General features: G+C 42.3%; 1 protein-coding gene and 2 pseudogenes across 6 annotated transcripts in view; 1 reads left to right on the top strand and 2 right to left on the bottom strand.

Annotated features, from left to right (window-relative positions):
• Positions 1 to 27,238, top strand: part of RUBCN (RUN and cysteine rich domain containing beclin 1 interacting protein) — a 53,101-nt gene that overhangs the window by 17,289 nt on the left and 8,574 nt on the right. The window contains exons 3-13 of one of the 6 annotated variants that reach the window (XM_023757319.1): positions 6,366 to 6,449; positions 8,443 to 8,602; positions 9,208 to 9,314; positions 10,198 to 10,354; positions 11,205 to 11,738; positions 15,121 to 15,216; positions 15,913 to 16,028; positions 17,187 to 17,397; positions 17,887 to 17,988; positions 20,486 to 20,560; positions 26,938 to 27,001. In XM_023757319.1, the coding sequence (XP_023613087.1) occupies positions 6,366 to 6,449; positions 8,443 to 8,602; positions 9,208 to 9,314; positions 10,198 to 10,354; positions 11,205 to 11,738; positions 15,121 to 15,216; positions 15,913 to 16,028; positions 17,187 to 17,397; positions 17,887 to 17,988; positions 20,486 to 20,560; positions 26,938 to 27,001 (1,706 nt within the window). Of the gene's footprint in view, positions 1 to 6,362; positions 6,450 to 8,442; positions 8,603 to 9,207; positions 9,315 to 10,197; positions 10,355 to 11,204; positions 11,739 to 15,120; positions 15,217 to 15,912; positions 16,029 to 17,186; positions 17,398 to 17,886; positions 17,989 to 20,485; positions 20,561 to 26,937; positions 27,002 to 27,238 lie in introns of all 6 variants that reach the window. The other 5 variants (XM_014459237.2, XM_014459239.2, XM_014459240.2 and 2 more) reach the window with 5 other exon arrangements.
• On the bottom strand, positions 798 to 2,315 carry LOC102419720 (annotated as a pseudogene).
• Positions 4,884 to 5,343, bottom strand: LOC102435238 (annotated as a pseudogene).

Below are 27,238 nucleotides of genomic sequence, written 5' to 3'. Positions count from 1 at the left end.
TAATGCTACAGTGAATAACCTTGTATATAGGTCACTTGGTCCTTTACTATATTCCTAGACATAGAATTGTTAGGCTAAAGGGCATGTGCTTTTCTTTTCTTTTCTTTTTTTTACCACCAAGTTGAAATTTGTGGTTTTGTTCATATACAAATCCGAATATATAAAAAGCCAGGGGCCATCAAGACCGAAACAACCAGACGGACGACTGAACAGCAGGCTGCATGGAGCGACAAGGCCGGCAGGGGGGTTAGTGAGAGACGACCAAACGACTGAACAGCAGGCTATGTGGGGCGACCAGGCCGGCAGAGGGGGGCAGTTGGGGGCGATCAGGCTGGCGGGAGTGGGCAGTAAGGGGCGACCAGGCCAGCGGGTGGGGGATAGTAAGGGGCGACCAGGCCAGCGGGGTGGGGCAGTTGGGGGCAACCAGGCCTGCAGGGGAGGCAGTTGGGGGCGATGAGGCCAGCAGGCAGAGGCAGTTAGGAGTGATCAGGCTGGCAGGGGGGGCAGTTAGGGGCAATCAGGCAGGCAGACAGGTGAGCAGTTAGCCAGCGGTCCCGGATTGTGAGAGGGATGTCCGACTGCTGGGTTAGGACCGATCCCGTGGATCGGGCCTAACCCAGCAGTCGGACATCTCCTGAGGGGTCCCAGATTGGAGAGGGTGCAGGCTGGGCTGAGGGGATCCCCCCCACCCCGTGCACGAATTTTGTGCACCGGGCCTCTAGTAGAATATAATAGTCAATTTTCTATGGTTTCTAAACACTTAACCACTGGTGATTCCCATAAGATGCTGTTATCCTTCATAGTTCAGGTGCATGACCTTCTGTGAAAGCCCAACTTGTCTTCCTTTCTACCCACCAAATTAATTTGTCTTTCCAGAAGTCTTGTTGGATGTTTTCTTTGTTGGCCTCTCCATGTTGCTACTTTATTTGAAAGACTTCATTTTCTAACTGCACAATAGTCCTTTCAATCTCATAATTCTTACTGACCAGGGATACCCAATTTGACTACATTTCTCTTAATTTAGATCCAGCTGTGAGTTGCATGTTCTTTTGCTGCCAATTTAAATCTTGAATATGTTTCCTTAACTTCTGGAGCTCTTTCTGTGCATGTTCAATCATGTGAACTGGATTTTCATTATATATTTCCCAGGCATTGCATCCATGCTGTGACATTAGTTCTGGATTCTCAATTCGAACCGCTTGATGCTCTAACTGGGCTACAGAATTGTTTACACATTCTTTCTATGCAGCAACGACATTTTTCTGACCCGAGGAAGGGGCTGGAAGTTCATCTAGTTTTATACTGAGCAATGCAATTGGTTGACGAACAGCCAATCTTTCAAATTTATTTCTCATTCTGTTGGTTTCAAAAGCAGAATAACACGGGGCTGTCAGGTAGTTCAGGTAGTTCTTTGTAGGCTGATGTCTGTGAGTTTGTTTCTCCACCAGCCCCGCAGTCCTTCCCGCACACTAGGCACCTCATAACCTTGGTCAAAATACAGCAGTGCAGCCTCTCTAGCCACCAAACCCGTGCCCACCGTTCTTAGGTTCACCCGAGTTTTCGCAAGGCTATGTGCTTTTCAGTTTTGATAGTTGTTGCTAAATTACCTTCTAGCAAATATGTCTGTTTATACCCAGCTGTGGGCAAACTACGGCCTGCCGGGCCGGAATGCGGCCCGTTTGAAATGAATAAAACTAAAAAAAAAAAAGACCGTACCCTTTTATGTAATGATGTTTACTTTGAATTTATATTAGTTCACACAAACACTCCATCCATGCTTTTGTTCCGGCCCTCCGGTCCAGTTTAAGAACCCATTGTGGCCCTCGAGTCAAAAAGTTTGCCCACCCTTGGTTTATACCCTCACCAATGTATGAGTATCTACCAGTAATTCTTTATACTGTTGCCAATACAGGGTGTTACTAAACTAACTATTGCCAATGTAATTGGTGAAAAGTTCCGTTTCTCTTACTATGAAAGATGTTTATAAGAGCCCTTCAATTTTTTTTTCTGTGAATTTTTTCTATTTCCCCCTATTTTCCTTAGATTTTTAGTTTTAGCCTGTGGATTTTTAGGAGCTCTATATTTATTAAGAAAATTAGTGGTCCTTTTTTCCCAGGCGGCTGCCGAAGGTGGCGGAGGGGCCAGGGCGGCGAGGGGCCGGGTGGGTCGCATCATCTGTCCCTTCGTATGTGTGTAGTGACGCTTTAGCTCGGTAACCGAGCAAAACGAAGAGCAAAAGGGCTGAGGAGGTTCTGTAACGGGGAAACGGAGATACTGGGACTGTCTTTGTGCCCGGGGCTGGGTAAATGCGGCATCGTTCCTCCCGGAGGGGCGACGGTGGAGACTTCCAGCCCAGGAAGAGCTATTTTTAAAGCTGTTTTGTTTACCTTGATCTGGGCTGGTCCTTGGGGGAGTTGGGGCCGTGTGTTTCTAGCGACCCGGGAAGCACGTGGGAGGCGGCTGAGAAGCCAAGGATTGGCCAAAATGGGGGGTCCTTTCATTCCTCCCAAACGGCCTCGTCCGCTCTCCCGTGGGAGTGCCAGTCGGGCTTCCCCTGCATCTCCGGGTGTTTTGGCCCGAAACCTTTAACAGTGGGTCCAAGAGCTCTGGCCTGCGGGGCTTTCAGGAACAAATTGTATTTTTCCCCCTTTGCTTTTGGGTTTGATGGGTGCTTTGAAATGCTATTAAAGCAGAAGACTGTGATTAAATGCTCAAAAAAAAAAAAAAAAAAAAAGAAAGAAAGAAAGAAAGAAAGAAAAAAAGAAAAAGAAAATTAGTGGTGAGCATACTGTGAAAAATACAGATGATATATGATAGAATTATACACTTGAAACTTATATACTGTGTTAACCAATGTCACCCCAATACATTTGATTTAATAAAAAAGAAAATTAGTCCTTTGTCTGTAATGTGAGTTATAAATACTTTTTTCCTAGTTTGTCTTTTGACACTCTTTTTAAATCTGCCCCTAAGGATATTTTCTCTATTGATTTTTTTCTTTTTTTTCCTTCTTTTTTTTTTTTTTTTAGAGAGAGAGTGAAGGGGAGGGAGGAAGGGGGAGAGAGAAAGAAAAATAATTTATGTGAGACCACCCAGCCAGGCCTATATCATTTTTTTATAATAGGAAAAGCCTTCTTATACTTAATGATCTGAATCATTAGCTGATTGATTTATTAAACAGTGGTAAGATATATCACTCAAACATTTTGTTTTAATTCAAAACATCTAAAATTGCATTTATTCAATAGTCTTTGGCTATAGGGCAAAAACCAAATCAATATAATTTATTGATTTCAGAGAGGAAGGGAGAGGGAGAGAGAGATCGAAACATCAATGATGAGAAAGAATCATTGATCACCTGCCTCCTGCATGCCCCCTACTGGGGATTGAGCCCACAACCCAGGCATGTGCTCTGACCAGGAATCAAACAGTGACCTCCTGATTCATAGGTCGATGCTCAACCACTGAGCCATGCTGGCCAGGCAGCATAATTTTTAATGTGTATATAATATTACATGCGTGAATCTACTACCCTAATTTTTTAATCAGTACCATACTGATAAATGTTCAAGTTGTTTACATTTCATATCTTTTGCTATTATAAAAATACTGAACATTCATTTAAAATTTTATTTACAGAAATTTAAAATGTATGCCTCTATCTCTTCCTTTTTGATATATACTTGTGCTTTTATACATTGAAGACATTTTTAATTCAAAAATCCAATATTCTTCTTTTTTCTCTTGTGGGATGTATAGGGGTTTTTTTTTCTCTCCTCTTCCTTCTTCTTCTCCTCTTCCTCCTCCTCCTCTTCCTTTTCTTCAAGTTCTCCTCCTCCTCCTCCTCCTCCTCCTTCTCCTCTTCCTCCTTTTAATTTAGCTCTTTTATTCCGCTGGAATTTATTTTGGCCTATAGTTTGTGGAGAATGCCTACATTTATCTACTTTTTACTAGCCAATTTTTATTTTCTACTGATTTCCCCCCAAAATTGGTTTATTAAGTGAACCTAACATTTTTTTTAATAGACTTTATTTTTTAGAGCAGTTTTAGGTTCTTAGCCAAATTGAGCAGAAGGTACAGAGATTTCCCATAAACTCCCTGCCTTCTCTTGTGTATAGCCTCTCCCACTCTCAGCGTTCCCCACCAGAGTGGCACATTTGTTACAACGGATGAACCTGCATTGATACATCATTATTATCCAAAGTGCACAGTTTACATTAGGGTTCACTCTTGGTCTTAAACAGTCTATGGTTTGGACAAATTTTTAATGACATGTCACTACCCTTATAGTGGCATATAGAGTAGTTTCACTGCCCTAAAAGTCCTCTGTGTTTCACCTATTCATCCTCTCCATCCTACCCCCACTCCAAAACCTGGTAGCCACTGTCTTTTTACTGTTTCCATAGTGTTTTGCCTTTTCTAGAATGTCATATAGTTGAAATTATAAGGTATGTAGCCTTTTCAGATTGAATTATTTCATTTAGTGACATGCATTTAAATTTCCTCCATGTCTTTTTGTGGCATGATAGCTCATTTCTTTTTAGTGCTGAATAACATTTCATTGTCTGAATGTACCACTATTTATTTATTTATTTGCCTTTCAACTATTTAATACTTATTTACAAACACAGACAGTTTACCGGCAGGTATCATTCTCACTTTATAAATGAAAAGTTCGAGTCAGGTGATGGCCCAAAGGCCTCTAAGTGTTGATGCTATCTCTTGCATGCTTTCTTCCCCAGGCCTTGATACCCTAACTCCTAGAACCTGTTAGGGAGGTTTTTGAAGTAAAGGTAGGGAAGTAGAGATGCCAAAGGACCTACACTCAGTCCAGAAGACAGAAGTACTTGTGGACATTTTAATGAACTTCCCTCCCTGTAGCTTCAGGCTACCAGGACACAAGCCCCACCAGCACCCTTCGTCTTCTCCTCAGCTCTTCTGCTGAAGAACTTGGCCTTCACACTGACAGGCTGCTTTGGGAGCTTTCCCTTCCCCAGAACTTTGTAGTAGCCTGATTCCACCACATCAGTGAAAGGAGCAGCTCCAGTCTTGCTTTTGGCAGCATTTATCCGTGTCTGGTCACTGATCAGGGTCCACAGTTTATCAAGGTTGACAGTTGGGCAGAAGCTCTGATTCCTCATACGTATAAGTGCTAATGCCTCATACGAGTTTTCCCAAAGTCACCTGGGTGATACTTGTCGAAGTTGATCCAGTGATGATGCAAGGCACCAGCATTTCCGCGGCTCCCCCCCCCCCCCCATGCTTCCTGTGCTTGCCGATGCCGCTGTGGCCGTGGCTCTTGTGGCCCTGAAGTTTTCGGGTCTTCCTCAGTCTGGATGGCATGTCAATGGCCGAGATGCAAGAGCACCACCGTTTATTTATCCATTGCTTACTGAGGGACATTTCTATTGCTTCCAGGTTATAATAATTATGAATACATCCGCTATAAACATCTGTGTGTAGGTTTGTATGTGGACATAAGTTTTCAGCTCCTTTGGGTAAATAACAAGGAGTGTGATCACTGGACCATATGGTAAGAGTACATTTAGTTTTGCAAGAAACTACCAAACTGTGTTCCAGAGCGGCTTTAACATTTTGCATTGCGACCAGCCGTGAATAAGGAGGGTTCCTTTTGCTTTAAATCCTTGCCAGCATGTGATGTTGGCATTGACCTGGGTTTTGACCATTCTAATAGGTATATAGTAGTATTGTATTGTTTTAATTTGATTTCCCTGGTGACATGTGATGTAGTGTATCTTTTCATGTGTTTATTTACCATGTGCATATTTTCTTTGGTGAGGTGTCTGTTAAGGTTTTTGGCCCATTTTTAAAATCAAATGATTTGTTTTCTTATTGTTGAATGGTGGAGAGATAACGGTAGAAAATAGATTATTTTCATTATATAACCTTCGATGTCATATGTACAAATTACTTGTTCAAAAGAACAATTACAATAATTTTAAACAGCTATCCTTTAAAAAGGTGAACATGTATATGTATTCCTTTTATTGCTGCTGAGAACTTCTGTTGAGACGAAGGTTGTGCTTTTTTAAAAAATATATTTTATTGATTTTTTACAGAGAGGAAGGGAGAGGGACAGAGAGTTAGAAACATCGATGAGAGAGAAACATCGATCAGCTGCCTCCTGCACACCCACTACTGGGGATGTGCCTGCAACCGAGGTACATGCCCTTGACCGGAATCGAACCTGGGACCCTTCAGTCTGCAAGCCGACACTCTATCCACTGAGCCAAACCGGTTAGGGCAGGAAGGTTGTGCTTTTATCTCTCTTTGAATGTCAACCCTAGAACTAGATTTGGTCCAAAATGGTAGTGATTTGTTTACCATGTGTGTTCCCACAGCAGGTGTGTTGCCGCCAAACTGATTACTGGCAATTTGTGAAAGATATCCGCTGGCTGAGTCCCCACTCAGCCCTTCATGTGGAGAAGGTAAGAGATGAAGGTAACCACGAGGCTTCATTGTTTGATGTTCTGTTTGAGGAGTCTCCTAGAATAGAAGGATGGTGTGTGTCGAGTTTCTTATAACCGAGGAGAGGAAATTGTCACTTTAGGACTGATTTGAAGGGGAGGATTATTTGCTTTAAAAAATAAACTTTGCAAACCCATTGTTCTGGCCACTTTCTCTCATTTGGGGAAGGGGTGTAAAAGTTTTGTTGTTTTCAAAAGATCTGCATATATGGGACCAGAGTGAAGCTTTTCAAAATCCAGGGTATATGGTATATGTTAAGAGGTTCCCTGAAGTGGTTGGGGAAAGTGGGACTGAAATTTTAATAACTGTTTAAGAAGATGAGGATACAACAATTAGAAAGAAATGTGAGGTTTCTGAAGGCCGGTGTCAAATGGAGCCAAACATGTTCCTATCAGCTTTGGCTACCATCATAGCATTCTACTCTTCTATCCTCTCAGCTCATCATAGTAACCCTGATTTCTAGTCAGGGGAACAAAGCTGGAGGAGGTTAGATGACTTTGCCAGAGTTACACAGCTAGTTCCAGATCAGTTTCTGCCAAATTTATGTATCTATTGATTTAACTCTTTCTTATGGAAAAGATTTAATATAGACAAAATTAAAGAGAATAGTGTAATGAACTCCAAAATATCCAGCACCCATCTTCAATACTTATTGATTCATGGCCAGTCTTATTTCATGTATATCCCACCCACTGCCAGATTCATTGTTGAGATGATGTTGGGAAAAGTAACTTGTTTTAATTTATTTTTTAAAATGTGTTTTTATTGATTTCAGAGAGGGAGAGAGAGATAGAAACATCAATGAGAGAGAATCATTGATTGGCTGTCTCCCACACCACCCCCACTGGGGACCGATTCTGCAACCCTGGCATGTGCCCTGACCGGGAATTGAACCGTGACCTCCTGGTTCATAGGTCAACACTCAACCACCGAGCCACACTGGCTGGGCAGTAACTTGCTTTTTTGTGTTTTTTTAAAAATATTTTGTATTGATTTTTTACAGAGAGGAAGGGAGAGGGATAGAGAGTCAGAAACATTGATGAGAGACAGAAACATTGATGAGAGAGCAACATCGATCAGCTGCCTCCTGCACACTTCCCACTGGGGACGTGCCTGCAACCAAGGTACATGCCCTTGGCCAGAATCGAACCTGGGACCCTTCAGTCTGCAGGTCGACACTCTATCCACCAAGCCAAACCGGTTAGGGTTAGTAACTTGTTTTTAAATGGTAAGGGAACCAAATAACAAGGATAGGTCTTACACTATCCTTTTTTATGAAGAAGAGGCCAGAGCCCAATGATTTTTTTTATGGAGATTTTTGGTCCTCACTTTCCCCACCAACGCCCCCTCTAATTTTCTTTTATAAAATATATTGCTATAGTCATTTACTCTTAGAAGCTGCTTGAAATGACCATCCATCTTTTTTTTGCACTGACCCTGGCCTGAGACCTGGCTTTCAGAAACAGCCAAGCAGAAGGAGGTTCCAAATAGAGAATGCTGTGGCTAGAGGCCAAAAGAGGTTTCTCTTTGGTGGCATTTTTCTAGATTTTTTCCCCCCAGGTCTTTGTTGCATCCTTTTCTGAAGGCCGTCTGAAATAGAGGACTCTGTGCGAGAAGGAAAAGATCAAGTTTACCCTTCTCCTGAGTACCCCAGAAAAGATGCTCCTTTGGAGTTAGCACATAGAGACAGATGAAGGAGCTTTCTTTTCTCTAGGAACTGCCTATTAGGTTTTAACTGCTTATCCCCGCTCCAGTGGCCCAATACAGCAGCGGAGCCATTAATCCCTTCCGTCCCTCTCCTTCCTCAGTAACCTGTAGACGCTAGCTGGAGGAAAAATGCCTGTGATTGCCTCCTTTTAACCCGTCTCAATTTAGTTCTCAGGTCTTCAGGCCTCAGTCTTGCTGTATTTTAACCTGTATACATGTTTTGACTTGTGCTTTTTTGCCTCCTAGTTCATCAACTTGCACGAGAATGGCCAGAGCAGCACTGACGGCGTGAATGAGCGTGTCATTGCAGAGCTGTGGCTGCAGCATAGCCTGCAGTGCCACTGCCTCTCCGCTCAGCTCCGACCTCTGCTTGGGGATCAACAGTATATCAGGAAGTTCTACACAGGTAGGCAGAGGTCACTTAGCCAGGATTGTGGCATAGATTCCCTCATTGTTTTCCACTTTACCCTTCCTTTAAAGACTCTTTCCCAAGGTCTCATATTTTACTTGATGCCATAGAAATTCTAATAAGAAACATGTAGCCAGTCTTCTCTCTCACTTCCTATGTAATACACAAACGTATTCCTCTACTCCCGTACGACACAAACCAATAAGCTACTGACTGAGAGTTTCTATGTTCCAATCACTGTTACATACTTTTTATACATTACTTTTTAACAACAGCCCTGAAAGTTGGGTATTAATATCCCTGTTTTCCAATCAGGTAAGTAGAGTTCAAGAAGGTTAGGTAACGTGGCCAAAGCCACCCAGAGCCAGGATTAAAATCTGGGTCATTCTGAGTTTGTCCTGGCCTCTCTCCTATACTAGACATTACTTAGCCTCTCCTGAACTTTATTTGTCTCTGGCCCCGCTTCTCTCCACAGTGGCCTGATTCTGCTCAAATCATGTTTGCCTTTTCCTTCGCTCCTTTCCTGAGCTTCTCCCGGGGCCATACAGGGAAGCTGAAGGACTTCCTATTGGCTCCCTCACTGGTTGCTTCTCTCTCCCCAGATACTGCTTTCCTGCTAAGCGATGCCCACGTCACAGCCATGCTGCAGTGCCTAGAAGCAGTGGAACAGAACAACCCCCGCCTCCTCGCCCAGATTGATGCGTCCATGGTAAAGGGGGAAAGGAGTTATCTATGTTTATGCTGGCCTCCTAGGCCTCCCCAGGATGCAGCCTTCTGTAGCCAGATGTTTCCTTACTTAGTTGTAAACTTAAAGGCTTTCATTAAAAAAAACAAAAAACAAAAAACACTTGGAAAAGAAGGGGAGGTACTGTTAAGCACTTATTGAAGTAAAAAGTCTAAGTTTAGGTCTGTCTGAGAAGGGAGGTGTCTATTTTTTTAAACTGTTTTAAAAATCCTTAGTTTGAGTAAGCACCTCCTTAAAGGCAGGCTTGTTAAAGCCCTGGGAGAAGAGGGATGATTTTGAATCAGGAGTAGGATTTATAGCATCAGACCTAATAGGGTCTAGTATTATACTGGATCATTTTTGTCTTTGAAGTATAAAGAAAATTTTGTTGCTTGATGTTGTTTATTATTAACTCTCTAGTTCACTTACCCCAACACTAATATCAGTGCCTCGACTAGAATGGAATCACAGTCCCTACTTCTTTTAAGGAGGTATCCCCTACCTTTCCTGGTTTTAAAATGTTTATTCTTAGTTACCATGCTATGTATGTGCCAGGCATGGTGCTATGCACAGTTCATACATCATCTCATTTAATCATCACAACTCTCTAAGGTTGCCATTAATCTCACTTTATAAAGGAGGCCACTGAGGGTAGAGTAAATAAGTCACTTGCCCAGAGTTTGGAGCAAATAGCTTATAAGTGATAAGACCTGGATTTGAACCCTGGTCTGACTTCTGACTCCATGTGCATAGCAGTACAAGCCTGCTGCCAAAGGCCAGCTTCTACCAGTGTTTCCGTAGTGCTTAGTGCCTCTCTGAGAACCTCTATCCTTGACCCTTGACTCTGACACTTTTTTTTTTTTTTTAGTTTGCCAGAAAGCATGAGAGCCCACTGCTGGTGACAAAGAGCCAGAGCCTGACAGCTCTGCCTGGTTCCACATGTACTCCTCCAACCAGCTCCGCTCAGCATTCCTATTTTGGGTCCTTCTCTAGCCTCCACCAATCCGTACCCAACCACGGCCCAGGTATGGGAGCAGCACAGGGTAGTTATGACATGTATTCCTCGACTGGAAAGAAGAAGACTTTGTGGGTGATCACAAGCTGGGTCTAGATCAGGGGTGGGCAAACTTTTTGACTCGAGGGCACAATGGGTTCTTAAACTGGACCGGAGGGCCGGAACAAAAGCATGGATGGAGTGTTTGTGTGAACTAATATAAATTCAAAGTAAACATCATTACGTAAAAGGGTACGGTCTTTTTTTTTTTTTTAGTTTTATTCATTTCAAACGGGCCGGATCCGGCCGCGGGCCGTAGTTTGCCCACGGCTGGTCTAGATAGAGCCTTGAGTTGGTGTAGTTTGTCAGACTTCATGTCTTAATAGTGGAGATCTTGAAAAGGTGTATAGCAACTAGCCTAAGGTAATTCAGTAGAATCATTAAAGTAACAGAGGAAAGAGAGGTGGTTTTAGAGTCCCCTGTGTTTCTAATCTTAATTGCCAAGAATGCATTTCAATAATAATAGCCAACGTGTATTGAATGCCTACCACGTGCAGGGCTCTGTTATAATCAGTTTATATGTATTATCTCATTTGATCCTCAAAATAGTCCTGTGAGGTAAATGTTATTATTGCTCATTTTAGATGAGGAATGCATATTAATAAGCATGAAGTCACTGTCTCAAGAGCTCATTCTCTTGACTTAGCTGCTTCTAAGTAATTTTTTACTCACCTTAAATGACTTACCTTTTCTAAGGTGACGCCATGTGTTCTGAGCACCTATTAATGATAGGGAGTTTGAACCTTAGTTGTGGAGAAGCCCTTCACATATACCAAAGGATTCCAGGTCACCTTTCCCTTCCCTTTCTTTTTATATCCTAGAAAGAAGATCTACTTCCTTTTCTCTCTCTGGCCCTCCCCGGAAACCTCAAGAAAGCAGAGGGCACATTTCCCCAGCAAAGGATGAAACCATCCAAGCTCCTCTGCTTCCAGTCTCTGCATTAGCCAGGGATTCCCCTTCAACTCCAAATGAGATGAGCTCCAGCACTCTGACCAGCCCCTTAGAATCATCCTGGGTCAGCAGCCAGAATGATTCCCCAAGTGATGCCAGTGAGGGGCCCGAGTACTTGGCCATCGGCAACCTGGACTCCCGAGGCCGGACCGCCAGTTGTCAGAGTCACAGCAGCAATGCTGAGAGCAGCAGCTCCAATTTGTTCTCCTCCAGCAGTTCCCAGAAGCCAGCTTCTGCTGCTTCTTCCGTAGTGGACCAAGAGGGAGGTGGGCAGAGCCAGCCGTCCAGTGTCCCTCGCAGGTCCAGCTTCTCAGAGGGACAGGCACTCACTATCACCAGCGGAACAAAGAAGAGCCATACTCGCTCCCACTCGGATACCAACATTGTCTCCAGAGGAGCCCCAGGTAATGTTAATCACCAGCCCCTAGGTAGGAAGGTGGTTTCCTGAATTTTTCTTAGGGCGGAAGGATCTTCAAATGGCAGAAAGAGAAGTTATGCTTCTAACAAAAGAGAGAAGTTTGTAATCTAATAGGGTTACCCAAGGCATCTCTCTCAGAATATTTATGTTTGTTCCTTTATACATTGCTAAATAGGAAATGCTTTCCTGGATTCTTTCACTAGTTCTTTAGCACCAGAGCATACACAGTGTGACTCATCACAGTTTGAGTTTTAAATGTATCTTTCAGACAGAGGGGAAGTACTAATAAGTTTTTAAAATAATCCCATTAAATTCCTCCCCTTCCTGTGACTCCTGAGTAGTTTGGTCAGCATGTATTACCAACATGAGAGAGGCCAAGTGATACTAGGGTTTCCTTATTGAAACTAGGGATGAAGTGGGTTTGGGGTGATGTGACCTAGTAAACAAGTAGGCGGGGCAGACTGTGCATCACTAATTCCGGTTGAAAGGCCGTCAGGTAAGGAGGCCTGGCCACTGAGACCTCCCTCACACAAACACCAGCTGCTAGCAGCAGAGAGTACTGTAGGCACAGGGAAGGTGGGTCTCATTGCTTTTGCCATCTTCCTGCCATCATCTCTCCGGGGTTGTTGGTGTCTGGCAGGCTTTGGTTGGGTTTCATTTGTAAGAGGATTTCCATTGTGCTTAAAGCCAGTTCTGAGAGGGAAAACCCCAGAAATAAAATATTAAAAAATCAAAGACAAAAAAAAAAGGATTTCCTTTAGCAACTAGAGCTGCCATTGACTTCTCTTTGTAATTTCTAGGAAGGGGAGAGCTAAGGCCCTCATCTGAAACTTCTCAATAGCAAACTTTTGTCCCTATTTTCCTGTCAAAAACATGGTTTGGCTGATTGGAACTCTTTAGAAAATAAACTCCAAGTCAAAGCCTGTCTTCGCACAAGCTGTTCTAGATGTGAAGAGTGCTTGGGTTAGAGTCTCCATTCACATCTCCTGCCGTGGGCCTGGTGTCCACTGCATGCCAGGCAACTGGTCTTCGAGCATGTAATACTTCCCTGTCCTCATACCTGAATCCACTTGGATTCCAGAAACCACGGTAACCTGCACTGGAAAGGGAGCCAGAGAAAACCCAGGCAGAGGGGTCTGCGGGAGTGTGGGTCACGTGCAGCTTCTTGTACAAGTCATCCCTCCTTCAGCACAAGGGTTCCCTCTTGGGAGTTAAATTCCCACCTGGCTAGATAGAAGGACGCTCTTTTTCTCACTTTCTCTGTTCTCATTTCCTCGACCTGGACTCTCTGCACCTGTCTGTCTACGTACAGGAGGCCCCAGGAATATCACCATTATAGTTGAAGACCCCATTGCAGGTTTGGGAGCCAGTCCTCCTCCTTTCTGTGTACCACCTCCTCCTGCTGCTCCTCTGTCACCAGTGTGCTTGGTCCAGAACCTCCTTTTCCATTCTGGTGTCAAGTCAAGCCTGGCCAGTCTGGTCCTGCTGTGATGCTTGGACCTGTGTGTAAAACTACAACAATGTTTTGCATGATGTGTTTTCGGCCCACAACTTCCAAATACTTCATTCAGTCTCCCAGCTGCTCTGGGAGGCAGAGTCAAGACTTGTCAGTCCTGTTTGTCCAAAGATGAAACTGAAGCTGCTTTATTGTCTAAGGCATCATGATGAAACTGGCAGAATTTTTCTTGTAACGGAGCACTTAGAACAGCTTTCTGTATTTTCCTTGAATTAACACCAGAGTGGGTTTTCTTCCCTTTCTGTGGTCTTGGATGTGGATGCATGCTTTGGCCTCTCCTGTTTCCCTTTTCTGTCACCCGTCTTCCTTCCTTTATCGGGTCCTCCCCACCCCTCATCCCAGCCATTGCAGAGGCTTTTTCTAGTGACTTGTCTGTTTCTTTGGTTGTCACAGTATGTTCAAACTGAATATTGTACCATAATGCATGGAGATATTAAACTGGAATGTGTCAGCAAAACAGAGTGGTGAGGGAAGACTGAAAACCATGTTCTCCTGGTAATGGGTAAAGCCCCTGGGTATGTTAGCTTGGAAAAGATCAGGTTAAAGAGGAGTAAGTCTGTGAGACCATTGTTTAAAGGAGCATTGTTCTTAAAGAGATGAGAAAGTGTAAGAGGGCATTTCAAGTGACAGATTTCATTTCCGTTGAATGGGCCAGCATCAGGAGGTAGAAAGCTCAGTAAGCCAGCTGGACGGCCTTTACGCGTTGTACGGAAATAGGGTGCTGGTGTTGGAGTTTATGTTGTTCACTGAGTTTGACTGGGGACCTCAGAGGTCCTTCCAAGTCCCGGTTTGTTAACAAGGCATCGTGGTAACTGCTGGTTTTTGCTTCAGTTTGGTAGTGAGGAGCAGAGCCCACTGCCAAGACCACTGGAAATCTTAGAGGCCCAGGAGAACACACGTTATCTCTCACCACGTAGTAGCATATTTTGTGAGGGGAGCAGCTGACCAGTTGGCACCGTCTGTCAGGGAAATGGGTTGGATGCAGCTCAGTCATTCATCTTCCCTGAGCATACAGCTCATTTCTCAGGCACCCACCTGCTTTCCCGCCTGCTCTTCCTTCTGTGACACTGGAATTTTGTTTCCCTTCGGAGAATATCAGTTTTCTCATTTCCTGCGAGCCCTGCCTGCTGCTATTCCTCCGCTCCCAACTCTCACTGTTCCTTGAAAACTTCTATCCATGCACTTCATACTTTGCCAGCTTTCTCTTAAAACCCCCCGCTTCCTTCTCCAGTAAGGCTGGGCCTCCAGCCCTTTGGTTCCAGGCATCCTCCTTGCTTTCTCTAGCATTGTCTTGGTGCTTGTGTTAAGGACATTGCTGGATTTTGTTTTGCTGTTCTGCCCATTCAGAAATGGGTTAAATTTGTAAGTAGGACACATTTACATTTCAGGTTGAAGGGAAGCCATAGTCTCGTATTTCCTTGGTCAATTTAACCCTTCTGATATTGTTTAAAACCTCGTGTCAAGGTATCAGTAAAGTTCCAATGTGCTTATAATTTGTTTTACCAATTGAAGACAGTTTTATAAATTGGTTTGTTAAGAGGATAGATAATTATGGAACATTTGGTAAGAAGATGGAAGAACAGAGGACTGAATTCATAAACCCACTTTCATTTGATTTTATTTTTCCCCTTTGTGTTTCATTCTGGGTCCCGTTTTTTCTCTTTTCCCCTTGGAATATACCGATTTCCCATGTGTCCCTGCATTCTTGGACTGTTCCCTGTTGGTGTGCCACCTCTCTCCTGTTTGGGAGGGCATCGGGAATGGGAGCAGTTAAATGTTGAAAAGCCAGAGTTGGAAATGTAACTGTTGCTCATGTGTGTGTGTTTTTACTCCTGGTGGCCACTGACACTAGAATCCTGCAATGATAAGTCGAAGTTGAGAGGCCCCTTGCCCTACTCTGGCCAAAGCAGTGAAGTCAGCACACCCAGCTCTCTGTACATGGAGTATGGTGAGTACTAGGAAGGCAGGGCTGCAATTGTGTCTTTGCTCTCCCCTTGTGCCTGCTACACCCTGAGCTGTGTGGCTCGTCTCAGCTCTGTGGAGGGTACTCACCATACAGTATCTCTCTCCCTTCCATCAGTTTCAACCCCCGTGCTAGAAATCACACTGCCCCTCCGTTTCTCTGCTCCTCTCTGATTTAGCGGTCCCACCCCCTCTTATGCTCTGGGTGTTATCACTAGGAATGTCTGTTGAGCCAGATGGAATGGCTCTCTGAGTGGGTGAGAGGGACCTTGAAAAGAGGCCTTTGAGTGTCTGGGCTTAATTACCAGAAGATGAGCTCCACATGGAAATCAGCCGTAAGAAGAAGCCAGTTGTTTCCTTGTCTGATTCTCAGCACAGGTTTTTGGTTTTTTTTTGTGGGGTAGGAGAGCAAGTATGTCATCTTAAATTTAGGTGGTAAAAGAATTTTCTCCAGGCGCTTTCCATTCCATCATTCTTTAACCAGGAGGCTTTGTGCTGTGGGATTTGAAATTCAGAGGAATTCCTTTAGAAGGTAGACATCTTTTTTTCCAACCTGTTACGCGGGAAAACTCAAGACTATCATTAATGGTAAAAACATCAGACTTCTTGAAGAAGCGTGACTGTCAAACAGATTTGCTTTTCAAAGCAGAGCTTTTCATATTCACATTCCATTTGCCCACAGAGGGTGGACAGTACCTATGCTCAGGTGAAGGCATGTTCCGAAGACCATCAGAAGGACAGTCCCTTATCAGCTACCTGTCCGAGCAAGACTTTGGCAGCTGTGCAGACCTGGAAAAGGTGAGGAATCTAAAGAATCTAAGAGCTCTTGAGTCAGGAGATCTGAGGGGTGCCGGTGCCATTTGTTCTATTTTTTTTTTATGTTAATCCTCATCTGAGGATATTTTTCCATTGATTTTTAGAGAGAGGGGAGAGAAGGGAGAGAGACAGAGAGAGAGAAGCATCGATGTGAGAGAGACATTGATTAGTTGCCTCCCACAGGCACCCGACTAGGGCGGGGGATCGAGCCTGAAACCCAGGTACGTGCCCTTGACTGGAATTGAACCGGGGACCCTTCAGTCCGAGGGCCAATGCCCTATCCACTGAGCCAAACTGGCTAGGGCACCATTTGTTTGAAAGAGATCTTGGGACACACTGCAGTAACATGAGTATAGACTATAGAAAAGGTAAGTTCACAATAAAGATAAGCTCAGCAAATTCTATCTCTGGAGAACTCTTCAGGGAGTTGTGCTCCTCATCAAGTCTAGAAATATTATTGATTTTGTCTTAGAAGCTGCCGTGGACAGAGAAGGATTGAATTTGAGCCACCTGATTGTTGTTTCCTTGACCCTGGAACCTGAGGGAAAAACTCTTTCCAGAGCCAACTTCTATATTTTGTTCTAAAGCTCAGCTATCCTATATAATAAAGAGCTAATATGCTAATTAGACCGAATGGTAGAACGACCTTCCGGACGACCTTCTGGAACAACCAGTGGGCGGGGCCGCAGGGCCTTGAGGCAGCCGGGGCTGCGAGGGCTGAGCCCCTTGCACGAATTTCGTGCATTGAGCCTCTAGTGTAATAATGTTCCTGTAGAATTTTATAGCTTACAACTTATAGCACTTTATGTTGAGACATCACATTTAACTTAATACTTTGTGTACTGCTGTATGGCTTTAGGAAAGACCCTGATAGGAAATGTAGGACTCTGCTCTGTCATATTTTTATGTGGAATATAGGACAGGAAGGCCAGGCATGAACAGGTATGACAGCAAAGAGAATGTAGAACAGGTTTTCTGGTCATCAGCTGTCCTTATAGCAGAACCACGCATTTCCCCTGGCTGTTTGAAAGAACAGTAGCGTGTGCCTTGGAAGCTTTATTCCCGACAGTGTAATCAGCGGGGCGTTCAATACTTCTAACCCCTTGCTGAACAACTTCTTTGGTGCTCTCCTTCCCCCAGGAGAATGCCCACTTCAGTATCTCAGAGTCCTTGATTGCTGCCATTGAATTAATGAAGTGCAACATGATGAGCCAGTGTCTGGAAGAGGAGGAAGAGGAGGGGGAAGACAGCGATAGAGAGATCCAGGAATTGAAGCAGAAGATCCGCCTTCGCCGCCAGCAGATCCGCACCAAGAACCTTCTCCCTGGGTACCAGGAGACCGAGCATGGAAGTGAGTGAGGCTCGGAATACCTCTCTTCCTGCGTCTTCCTGCCTCAGGAGAACTTGGTGCCTCCTGGGTTTTCTTTTCTGTCTTAACTTGAGAGGTTATCACCAAGCCAAGGGTTCCTCTTCTGTCAGAAAAGATTTTCTAGGTTTTATTTTTTTTCTACCAGACCAGAGTCCGAGACTTCATCCATTTCCTACCTCAGAAATATCTTCCAAAAAATAGGTTTCTGATATGAGGAGAGCTAAGACCGTTGGCCCCAGATTCCCTTCCCAGATAATAGTACCTACTATTTACATGAAACTTTATAAACTTCACGAATGAAAGATTGGCCAGCAAGCAGAACCAGTTTCCACCTCCCCAGCATCTGTCCCAGGGTTGTGTTTACTTCTCTGCTGACGTCATACCAGGTCCCTTTTGTTGTGACCCCCGAAGAAGTAGGAGACGTTTTTCTGTCCTGTTTATTCCCTCCTCCCCTTTTTTTGATGTTAACAGGCTTTCGGGTCACTTCCAGCAGCTCCCAGTTCAGCTCCCGTGATTCCACACAGTTCTCTGACTCTGGCTCTGCTGATGAGGTTGATGAATTTGAAATCCAAGGTAAGAAGTGGCACTTGGTTTCAAGGGCGCTTTCATTACCGGTTTCTTTTAATTTTGAATTATAGGCTGAGAAGTTTTCCCTAGGTAGTGACCTTCAGTATGGTCCATGGTGGAATGTTGTGGGTTATTGTAAGGGACAGCCTCTCTTGCTAAAAACAAAACCCCTTTTACATTTAAGCAGAAAAGAACACCGAAAGGAAGTGTTGCGGGTGGAGTGGACTGTTCGTTGAAGTCACCTGGTGCTTCTTCCTCATGGCACCTTTCTTTTGGATTCTCCCTTGGGTTCCTCCTGCTAAGAGCCTCGGGCTGGCCCATACCTACATGAAATTAGCATCCTATTCTCTTGTATTCCATAACACAACTGAAATTGTTTCAAAGTGTTTAAAAGGAGCTTTATTATAATCCTAAGAGAAAAGAACAGAGTCACTGAGTGGGGAGGGGAAGCAAAAAAGGAAAAAAATTAAGTTTACAAAGTAGAGCTTTATTTTCTGTTCTCTCAGTGGCAAATTGCTTAGCAGAATGACAAACTTTTGTTTGTTTGTTTTGTTAATCCTTACCCAAGGATAACAGATATCTGCATAGAGAAGGGGAGGGTCATAATCTGGGAAGGCAGTTGTTAAATTAGGTTAACCTATGATTAATGGGTTCATTCATTTCTGCAAATCATAGATTTCTTTGAGTTCCCATCAGTGCAACAAACAGACAAACAAAAAACAGCAGTTCAGGGACATAGCTTTCCCCCCATGGCTGAAACCAAGTGATTTTCTTATAGAGGGTGAATTATACCTGTAATTCTCCATTGTAACATGATGATGAATAGATAGATCTTTTATCGAATGAGGCTTTGATTTCCTGTTTACACTAATCCAGAGAACTCATTCACCTGCACAGACCTCTAGGTGTGGTAGCTGGGTTTCTTCCCCATTCAGAAATAGAATTTTTACTCATACTTTTCCAGGTTTCCAGGAAATCTTTCTTCTGTATTCTCCTTAATATATCTGATTTCTATTCATGACAGTAGTAGTCACTTAAAACTCATTTTTTTTGTTTGTATGTGGTTTTCCAACAATGATTCCCCAATTCTCTGACACCAACTCTGAGTGTCCTACAATTCAGTTCTAACACTAACTTCTGGAGCACAGACCTGACCTCACAGCTTAAGATCATATTCCCTCGAGACTATCCCTGCTTAAATACCAGCCATAGATGGGTCACCAGGATCACCACATGTCTCCCTAGCCAACTACAAATTCAGGGGTTCCCATGACTCCCCACTCAGGTTCAGTAATTCACTAGAATGACTCAGAACTCAGGAAAGCACTATACTTACAATTATAGTTTATCATAAAGGGTAAAATTGAACAGCTACATGGAGAGGTGTGTAGGGCAAGGTCCCAAAGTGTCCATAGGAACCTCTGTCCTGTGGAGTCAGTGTGTGCCACTGTCCTATCCATATGTTCACCAACGAGCAGGCTCCCCCAGTCCTCATCACTGTAAGTTTTTATCAAGCTTTCATTGTGCAGGCATGAGTGATTAAATCTTTGGCCATTAATGATTAAACTTAATCTCCAGGCCCTCTCTCCTCCTGCGAAATTGGGTTTGTGGCTAAAATTTCTTCTGGTAACCAGACCTACCCAAGCTATCTGGATGTCCCCAAGAGTCCCCCTATTAAATAGTATAAGCTCATAGAAAGGGGCTCGTTATGGATAACAAAAGACATTCCTGTCACGTAGGAAATAATGAATTTTAGGAGCTCTGTGCTAGGAACTGGTCCAGAAACCAAATATGTATTTTTTATTTTACCACAGTCTGTGATTGACTTGATCTCCAAATTAAAAAAAATAAATAAATAAAAAGGTTCTGCTTCTCTCTTGGAATCCACGGAATTTCATGAGGGTGATATTAAGGTAATTTTAAAACATGCTGCTTCACTGGGTGTGGATAAGTCTGCCCCTTGTAGCAAAGCAAAGAGGCAGGGGAAGCTGCATAAGCTGGGAGGAGCCACATTTGAAATGGCTTGCCTGGAGGTGGCATGAAATACACCAGTGGGCCCACAGAAGACCTTTAATCAACTAAGTCTCTTGTCAGTTCCAAACAGAAATCCTTAAAAGAAAAGGCCTAAGGCAGGGTTTCTCAAACTCTAAACCCATAATTCTTTGTTGTGATAGACTGTCCTGTGCATTATGGGATGTTTAGCATCATCCCGGCCTCTACCCACAAGATGCTCATAGCACAACCATGACAGTAAAAAATGTCTCCAGACATTGCCAATGATAAAATCTGGCAAAATCTTTCCCTGGTTGAGAACCAAAGCTGTAGTGAAAAGTATACCTGTAGAGTATACCTATAAATTTAAGTTCCTAAAATCAGTTTCATCTTTTAGAGCAAAAGTCAAGTTCTGAATCCAGGAATATTTGGTACAGAAAACTGTCATTTTCATTGATTTACTTCCTGTCTGAATACTAAAGGGCCCCTTTTTATAATCATTATTACACAGATGATAGCGAAGGATCTAACCTGACTCACATGTCAAAGAATGGACTCTCAGTGTCAATGGCCTCGATGTTTTCAGGTAGCCTTTGTTGCCAGCGTGGGTGTGCTCATACATGCATGTGTGTGAATGTTTGCACTAGCCTTTATACATAGTTCATGTGACACCTGTCAAGGTTATGAAGACTAAAGGGTCTGGAGAACTAAGTTTGAAAAATTGGGCTTAAGCCAGCTAGGGACACTTTATTTTATTTATTTATTTATTTATTTATTTATAATTTTTATTGATTTCAGAGAGGAAGGGAGAGGGAGAGAGAGAGAGAGAGAGACATCAATGATGAGAGAGAATCATTGATTGGCTGCCTCCTGCGAGCTCCCTAGTGAGAATCGAGCCTGCAACCTGGGCATGTGCCCTTGACCGGAATCCCTGACCAGGACCTTTCAGTCTGCAGGCCGACGCTCTATCCACTGAGCCAAACTGGCTAGGGCAAGGGACACTTTAGATATTCATTTTCTTCTTCCTCATATGATCCCAACAATCCTCCTCACTGAGATGGTCCTTGTTTGTCTTTCCCTACAGTGATACTTACAGATTAAGTAGTTGTTATGGCTGGTGGAGGTAGTAGTGTAGAAAGGAATGGTCAGGTAAAGAAATTTTAGTTTAAAACTATAGCTAAGCTATTGCCACATAACCAGATAGCAAAAGTCAGAGAGAATGGCATGAAGCTTAGTGTCTCTTTAGAGTTTTGAATTTACAGAGCCAAAATCTCTCTCCTCGGTACTCTGCCTACAGTTAGGATTTAATGCTGCACATGTTTGGCTTTAGTAATTGCTTTGTGATCCAAACAGATAGCCTTTCTGTAGGTGGGATAACAAAGAAAGTAGCAGTTTTCTACTCAAAGTGGCTTTACAACACACAAACACAAAACTTGGGACTTCTTTTAAAGTTAATTTTAACTTAATATTGTCAGCAACTAGAAATTAAAATAATTGTTTAAAATTAGATCAAGATTTAGAGAAATAAAAATAATTAGGTACCTTTTTCTCTACTCCTGAATTGTTGTAATTTATTCTAACATAGTCTTTCCTTGCTTAACATATATTTTTCTGTCACTTTTTAACTGGTTTTTAATGTTTACAATCGCAGTCCTTTGATTGTGTGTTTATTGATTACTAGAGGCCCAATGCACGAAATTCGTGCAAGAGTAGGCCTTCCTTCCCCCAGGTGCCGGAAGGAAGCCACAACCTGGGCATGTGCCCTTGACCGGATTTGAACCCGGGACCCTTCAGTCTGTAGGCCAATGCTCTATCCACTGAGTCAACCCAGCTAGGGCTAGAGGTTTCTTTTTGATCACTGTAAATGATTTATGCTATTAAAGAGTCTTTTGTAATATTATCCTAGGAAGGTCATCAGAATCTATAACATCCTTGGAAAAATTAAGAATCATATTATGGACAACGTCTATGATAAATACTCTGCACATGTAATACTCTGCTTAATGTAATCACTTTTCTTAAATCCTGATTCATCAAATAAACCATATGGAACAGAAGTGTTTATGAAGGAAATAGATTTGAAAGTTACTTCCTCCTAGCAATAAAGTGGATATAAACCTTGTAATCATAGAAAGCTTTGTATTAACATCTATTTCTTTTTTAAAAACAATTTTACTGACGCATAATTACATACCAAAATTTAACCACTTTAATTAAGTGTATAATAATTTTTAGTAAATTTACCAAGTTGTGCAACCATCACCATAATCTAGTCTTAGGACATTTTCGCCATCCCAGTAAGTACCCATTTACAGTTATTTTCTTCCCCACCTCAAGACCCAGTCCACTGCTAATCTACCTTCTGTCTCTTGTAGATTTGCCTTTTTCTGGACTTTTCATATTAATATAATCATACAATATATGATCTTTTGTTTCTGGCTTCTTTCACCTTACCTGTTTCTTCTGATGGTGTCTACCAAACTGGTATGATATCATTCGTAAGCTCCCAATTCCAGATAGTCTTTTCAACTTTTTTAGTTTTAGTGTTTTGTTATTCTTTTTATCCCTAACCCTTCTTTATCCTCGTCAATTACAGCTGCATCAATTCTTCATTATCTTCCTTTTTAGATTCTCCTATAATTTCTATCTTCTGCACATATGTATCTAGTCAGGTCCACTCAAGAGACAGAAACCACACAGTAATTTGAATAGGGAAAGTTTAATATAAAGAATTATTAACTATAATGCAGGAACAAAGCAATGGGAAACTGGCTCATAAGGAGCAAAGAGAACAGTAGAACATTCAGGAATAGCAGATAGAGGCAGCAGTCACTATCCCTACGACTGAGCTAGAGCACCCGGGGTAGGAGCAAATGTAGAAGAGGCCACATCTCTAAGGTTGAGATTCAGACCTCCAGGCTCACTGGATGGTAGAGAAGTTCTCTGAAGCTGCAGAGCAGCCCGGAGAGTGTGCCAGGGGATGCTGTCCACATAAGATGCCATGCCAACGGCCCTCACCAGGAAATCATTCTCTGGGGTGCTAGAGGAGGCTTCCTTCCCCCAGGGAGGTGCCATGCCTCAGAACTCAAGGGGAGCTGGGGGAGGTGGTTCTTGCTGTGAAGCTTTTCCAGGAGGTGCCACAGGAAGCCATTTATGAGAAGATGTATCACTAGTAGGACTCGGCTGCAAGGCAATGGGAAGGCATGCTTACTCTGGGGAGAGGCACATGCAGCACAGGCGTCTGCCTAGAGGAGCACACAAGAACCGGCAGGAGAAGCCCTTCCTCCTCCAGTGTCCCTCCAGTGCCCTCTACTGACAAAAGTTAACATCGCACCAGCTAGCAAAAGATTGCTTTTTACAAGTCCAGCTCCACTCTCATAGAACAGACAAAAGGACAGGTTTGCAGCTGAAAGGCAATAAATTGAAAATAGGTAAAATATATAAAGAGGGAAGTTCATGAACTATGTTTTCTGACAAGTTTTTAAATTATATCCAATTCAAGGTAATAAGTTGCTTCTCCCTACCCTCCCTCTTTAAAATATTTTTTCTCCTTTTATAACAAGAATAATTATGATTCTTCATATTGAAGTGTTTCCTTTTGATTTTTTTTGAAGTATTTCCTTTTGAATCAGCAGTTATAGAAAATTCATTGGTGTTGGATTTCTAGATGTATTCTTGGGTATAACCTTATCTGCTAGAAGGAAAGCAGTGTGGAAACCAACATCTAATTAGCCAGTAAATTCTGAAGTTGACTCTATTCCTATGCCTTTGTTGATTTTGCTACTGTACCAAAGTTTTAACCAGTTCTTCCCTGAGTATCCCTATGTCAGTATCTGGACATGCAAAAATTCTTCTTATAACGTCATTATTTTTGTTGTTTGTTTATATATTTTTTTAACTTTTTCAGTCAGTAGTAATAGCCTTGTCCTATTAAAGCATCAGAAACATTTGAAATATGTTTTTGTAACTGATTTGATAAAAAGTTTCATAATTATATTAACTTCCACTTAGAAAGAAAGCTTCTCAGAGTTCTTTCTAAAGTGTTTTCATTTGGGGTACATGTAATCCATCCAGATGAATAGCTTCCTCCTCTCTCTTTACCCCTTAATTATCTTAGACCCTTGTCTACTTTTATCCAAATACTTGACTAGTGTTCCAACCACATTACTTCGTCATCTGCTTGGACTGACTAGAGCAGTGATGGCGAACCTTTTGAGCTCGGCGTGTCAGCATTTTGAAAAACCCTAACTTAACTTTGGCGCCGTGTCACATATAGAAATTTTTTGATATTTGCAACCATAGTAAAACAAAGACTTATATTTTTGATATTTATTTTATATATTTAAATGCCATTTAACAAAGAAAAATCAACCAAAAAAATGAGTTCACGTGTCACCTCTGACCCACGTATCATAGGTTCGCCATAACTGGACTAGAGAGTCAACAGGATGCAGCAGAAGCCCAGTACCCACAGGCCTTCATGATACTTGACCAGTGTCAGGAGTCATGTCCCTTATGATATCAGGTGCTGCCTGTCCCCTCCTCTACTGGGGTAAGATCTTGACATCCAGATCTCTATGGTCTTCCACACTCTTGGTAGGATTCATGATGAGCTAGGAAATCATTGCACCTGTGAGGAGGAGGAGGGGGGGGGGAGGGGGAAGGAGGAAGAGGAGGAGGAGGAGCAGGAGGAGGAGGAGGAGGAGGAGGAGGAGGAGGAGGAGGATTCTTGGTAGGATTCACGATGAGCTAGGAAATCATTGCACCGAGGAGGAGGAGGAAGAGGAGGAGGAGGAGGAGATGATGTGATAAAGTATGACTTGAGCCCTAACCAGTTTGGCTCAGTGGATAGAGCGTCAGCCTGCGGACTCAAGGGTCCCAGGTTCGATTCCGGTCAAGGGCATGTACCTTGGTTGCGGGCACATCCCCAATAGGAAGTATGCAGGAGGTAGCTGATCGATGTTTCTCTCTCATTGATGTTTCTATCTCTCTATCCCTCTCCCTTCCTCTCTGTTAAAAAAAAATCAATAAAATATATTTTTAAAAAAAGTATGACTTGACTATATTTTTCAAAGAGGAAAGTTTAATTTTCTCTCAAAGAAAATAAGACTTTCTCTCTTTGAGTATGAAGAATTGCTGAATAGTTTTTATGAAGATGATGGTTTCCATAGCAATCATGAAATATCAGTCACCTCTCCTCTCTGCTGTTTTCTTTAATATCCTGGTCCTAAAGTAATAGCATTAGTTAACTCTTTATTCATGGATATCTAAGATCTTCTCTCATTTTTCCTTTTTTATCACTGCCAAACAAGCTAAAGTTTGCTTTTTGCTTTTAGCCAATTAATCATTTATTTGGGAAATGGTTTCTTAAAACCTATTATGTACAAAACACTCTGAGGGTTATAAGGATAAGGCAAGACTTAAGCACAATCCAAGACAGTGTAAGTGTTAATCACATAAATGGTACAAACCAAATGGTCCATGAAGGTCTACTATTCCCTGAATTTTTTTTTCTCCTCCATTAGCACTATTTAGAATGGAATAGACAACTAGCAACATATTGGGATCTGGATTTTGATGGTTCAAATTCAGGCAGATAATTATGATATATATGAACTTATTGGTTAAAATAAAATAAAATCTGTTATTTAATAGTAAAATATGCTGTTTCTGTCTTGAGTTTTGCTATGCTTAGAAAGCATATGAAAATTGACATATTTTAATTTTGTTCTCTTGTGTATATAGCTTTGAAAACATTGGTTTGTTAGGAATATTATTTGAATATATACTTGTATACAGAGCCTGTGTTAAGTATTTTAGGGCCAAACAGAAGAATTAGACACGATCTCATTTTCTCACATGGTACATACAAAAAATATATAGAGAGAGGAAATGTAGAGAACAATTGAGCTACTCATAGCCAAGTGCAGAGTGATGTCATGTGAGCTCTACTGAGAGGCTTGAATGCAGTAGATTGATCATTGTGTAGGTTTAATTAGGAAAAGAAGCTCTTTTCATTGGGCATCAAAGGAAATGAGGGATTAGATTTATCTGAACAGTCTTGTTTTCATGACTGAATAGATTCTATTTGCCTTTCTTGGACATGACTGCTATATTTCACATTCCTCCCATTGAAGTATTTGGGTAGATGAGGTCTCTGTAGGTTCAGGCATATCATTATTAGAAATCCTCTTCAAAATTCTTTATCAGAAATATGTGTTGAAAAGTCTGCCATAATTTTCTGCAATTATGCCTAAAGATCATGTTGAATAATAGCTCTGTGCAAATTTGTTGCTTATCAAGCATCTCCAGGGAGTTGCCAAGCCACAGGGAAATTCTTTCTTTCCTGACAAATTCTTTACTACCAGTCAGGAAGGCAGTCTTTCCATGAAGCTTTTTTTAAGGATATGGAAAGACTTCTCACGTTCAGGAGTAATATCAATAGTGATCAGATGTTAGGAGAAAAGTTCCAATTCCATATACATTTAATGAGTAACTTCTGTGATCCATGTTCTATATTAGGTATTGATTCTGTTATGAAAAAGAGCTAGATAAAGCTCTTGCCTCTGAGAGTTTATTATTTAAGAGGGCTTGAGATTTAGAGAATGAGGGAGAGAGTGGAGTAGTTTATTTCGGGTTTCTGCTTGGTATAGGGTGTGTCCCTGTGTGCCTTAGGATGCTTCCTTTTCTTGTTCACTGTCTTGCACCAAGTCTGAGTTTGTTATTTCACCTGGATTTGTAGCCACTTTGACCTTCTCCGTGCTATGCTTACTTTCACTAATCAGCCTGGCTGTGACTTGAGCAGAGCCAAACTATAAATTATGTGCAGAGCTTCACCTGGACTTTGCTGCTTATCCTGCATAGAATGTAGCACCTAGATGCCACCCTGAGTGCTTAGCTGCAATAGCTTGAAAAGGTTTCCATTATTATCCCTCACTCCCCTCATCTCTGATTTCCGTTTAGATGCTGACATCAGAAGGAGCACAGCCTCAAACAACAAACCCTTGATTTCCTCCTCCCAGACCTTGTAAGTACTTTTTAAAAAATAAGTAAAATCATTGTTCATTTATTTTGTTTTTTAGTTTTCACTTATAAGTGAAATCATATGCTATTTGCCTTTCTATGTCTGACTTATTTTATTTAGCAAAATACCCTGTAGGATGTCCACACTGTTGCAAATGGTTAGATTTCATTCTTTTTTATGGCTGAGTAATATTCCATTGTATATATGTACCACAGCTTTTTTATCCACTCATCTATTGAT

The sequence above is a fragment of the Myotis lucifugus genome, unplaced genomic scaffold (assembly GCF_000147115.1).
Source record: "Myotis lucifugus unplaced genomic scaffold, Myoluc2.0 scaffold_105, whole genome shotgun sequence".
Classification (NCBI taxonomy): Eukaryota; Metazoa; Chordata; class Mammalia; order Chiroptera; family Vespertilionidae; genus Myotis; species Myotis lucifugus.
Note: the sequence above shows the minus strand (reverse complement) of the source record. Positions and strands in the feature narration are given on the sequence as shown.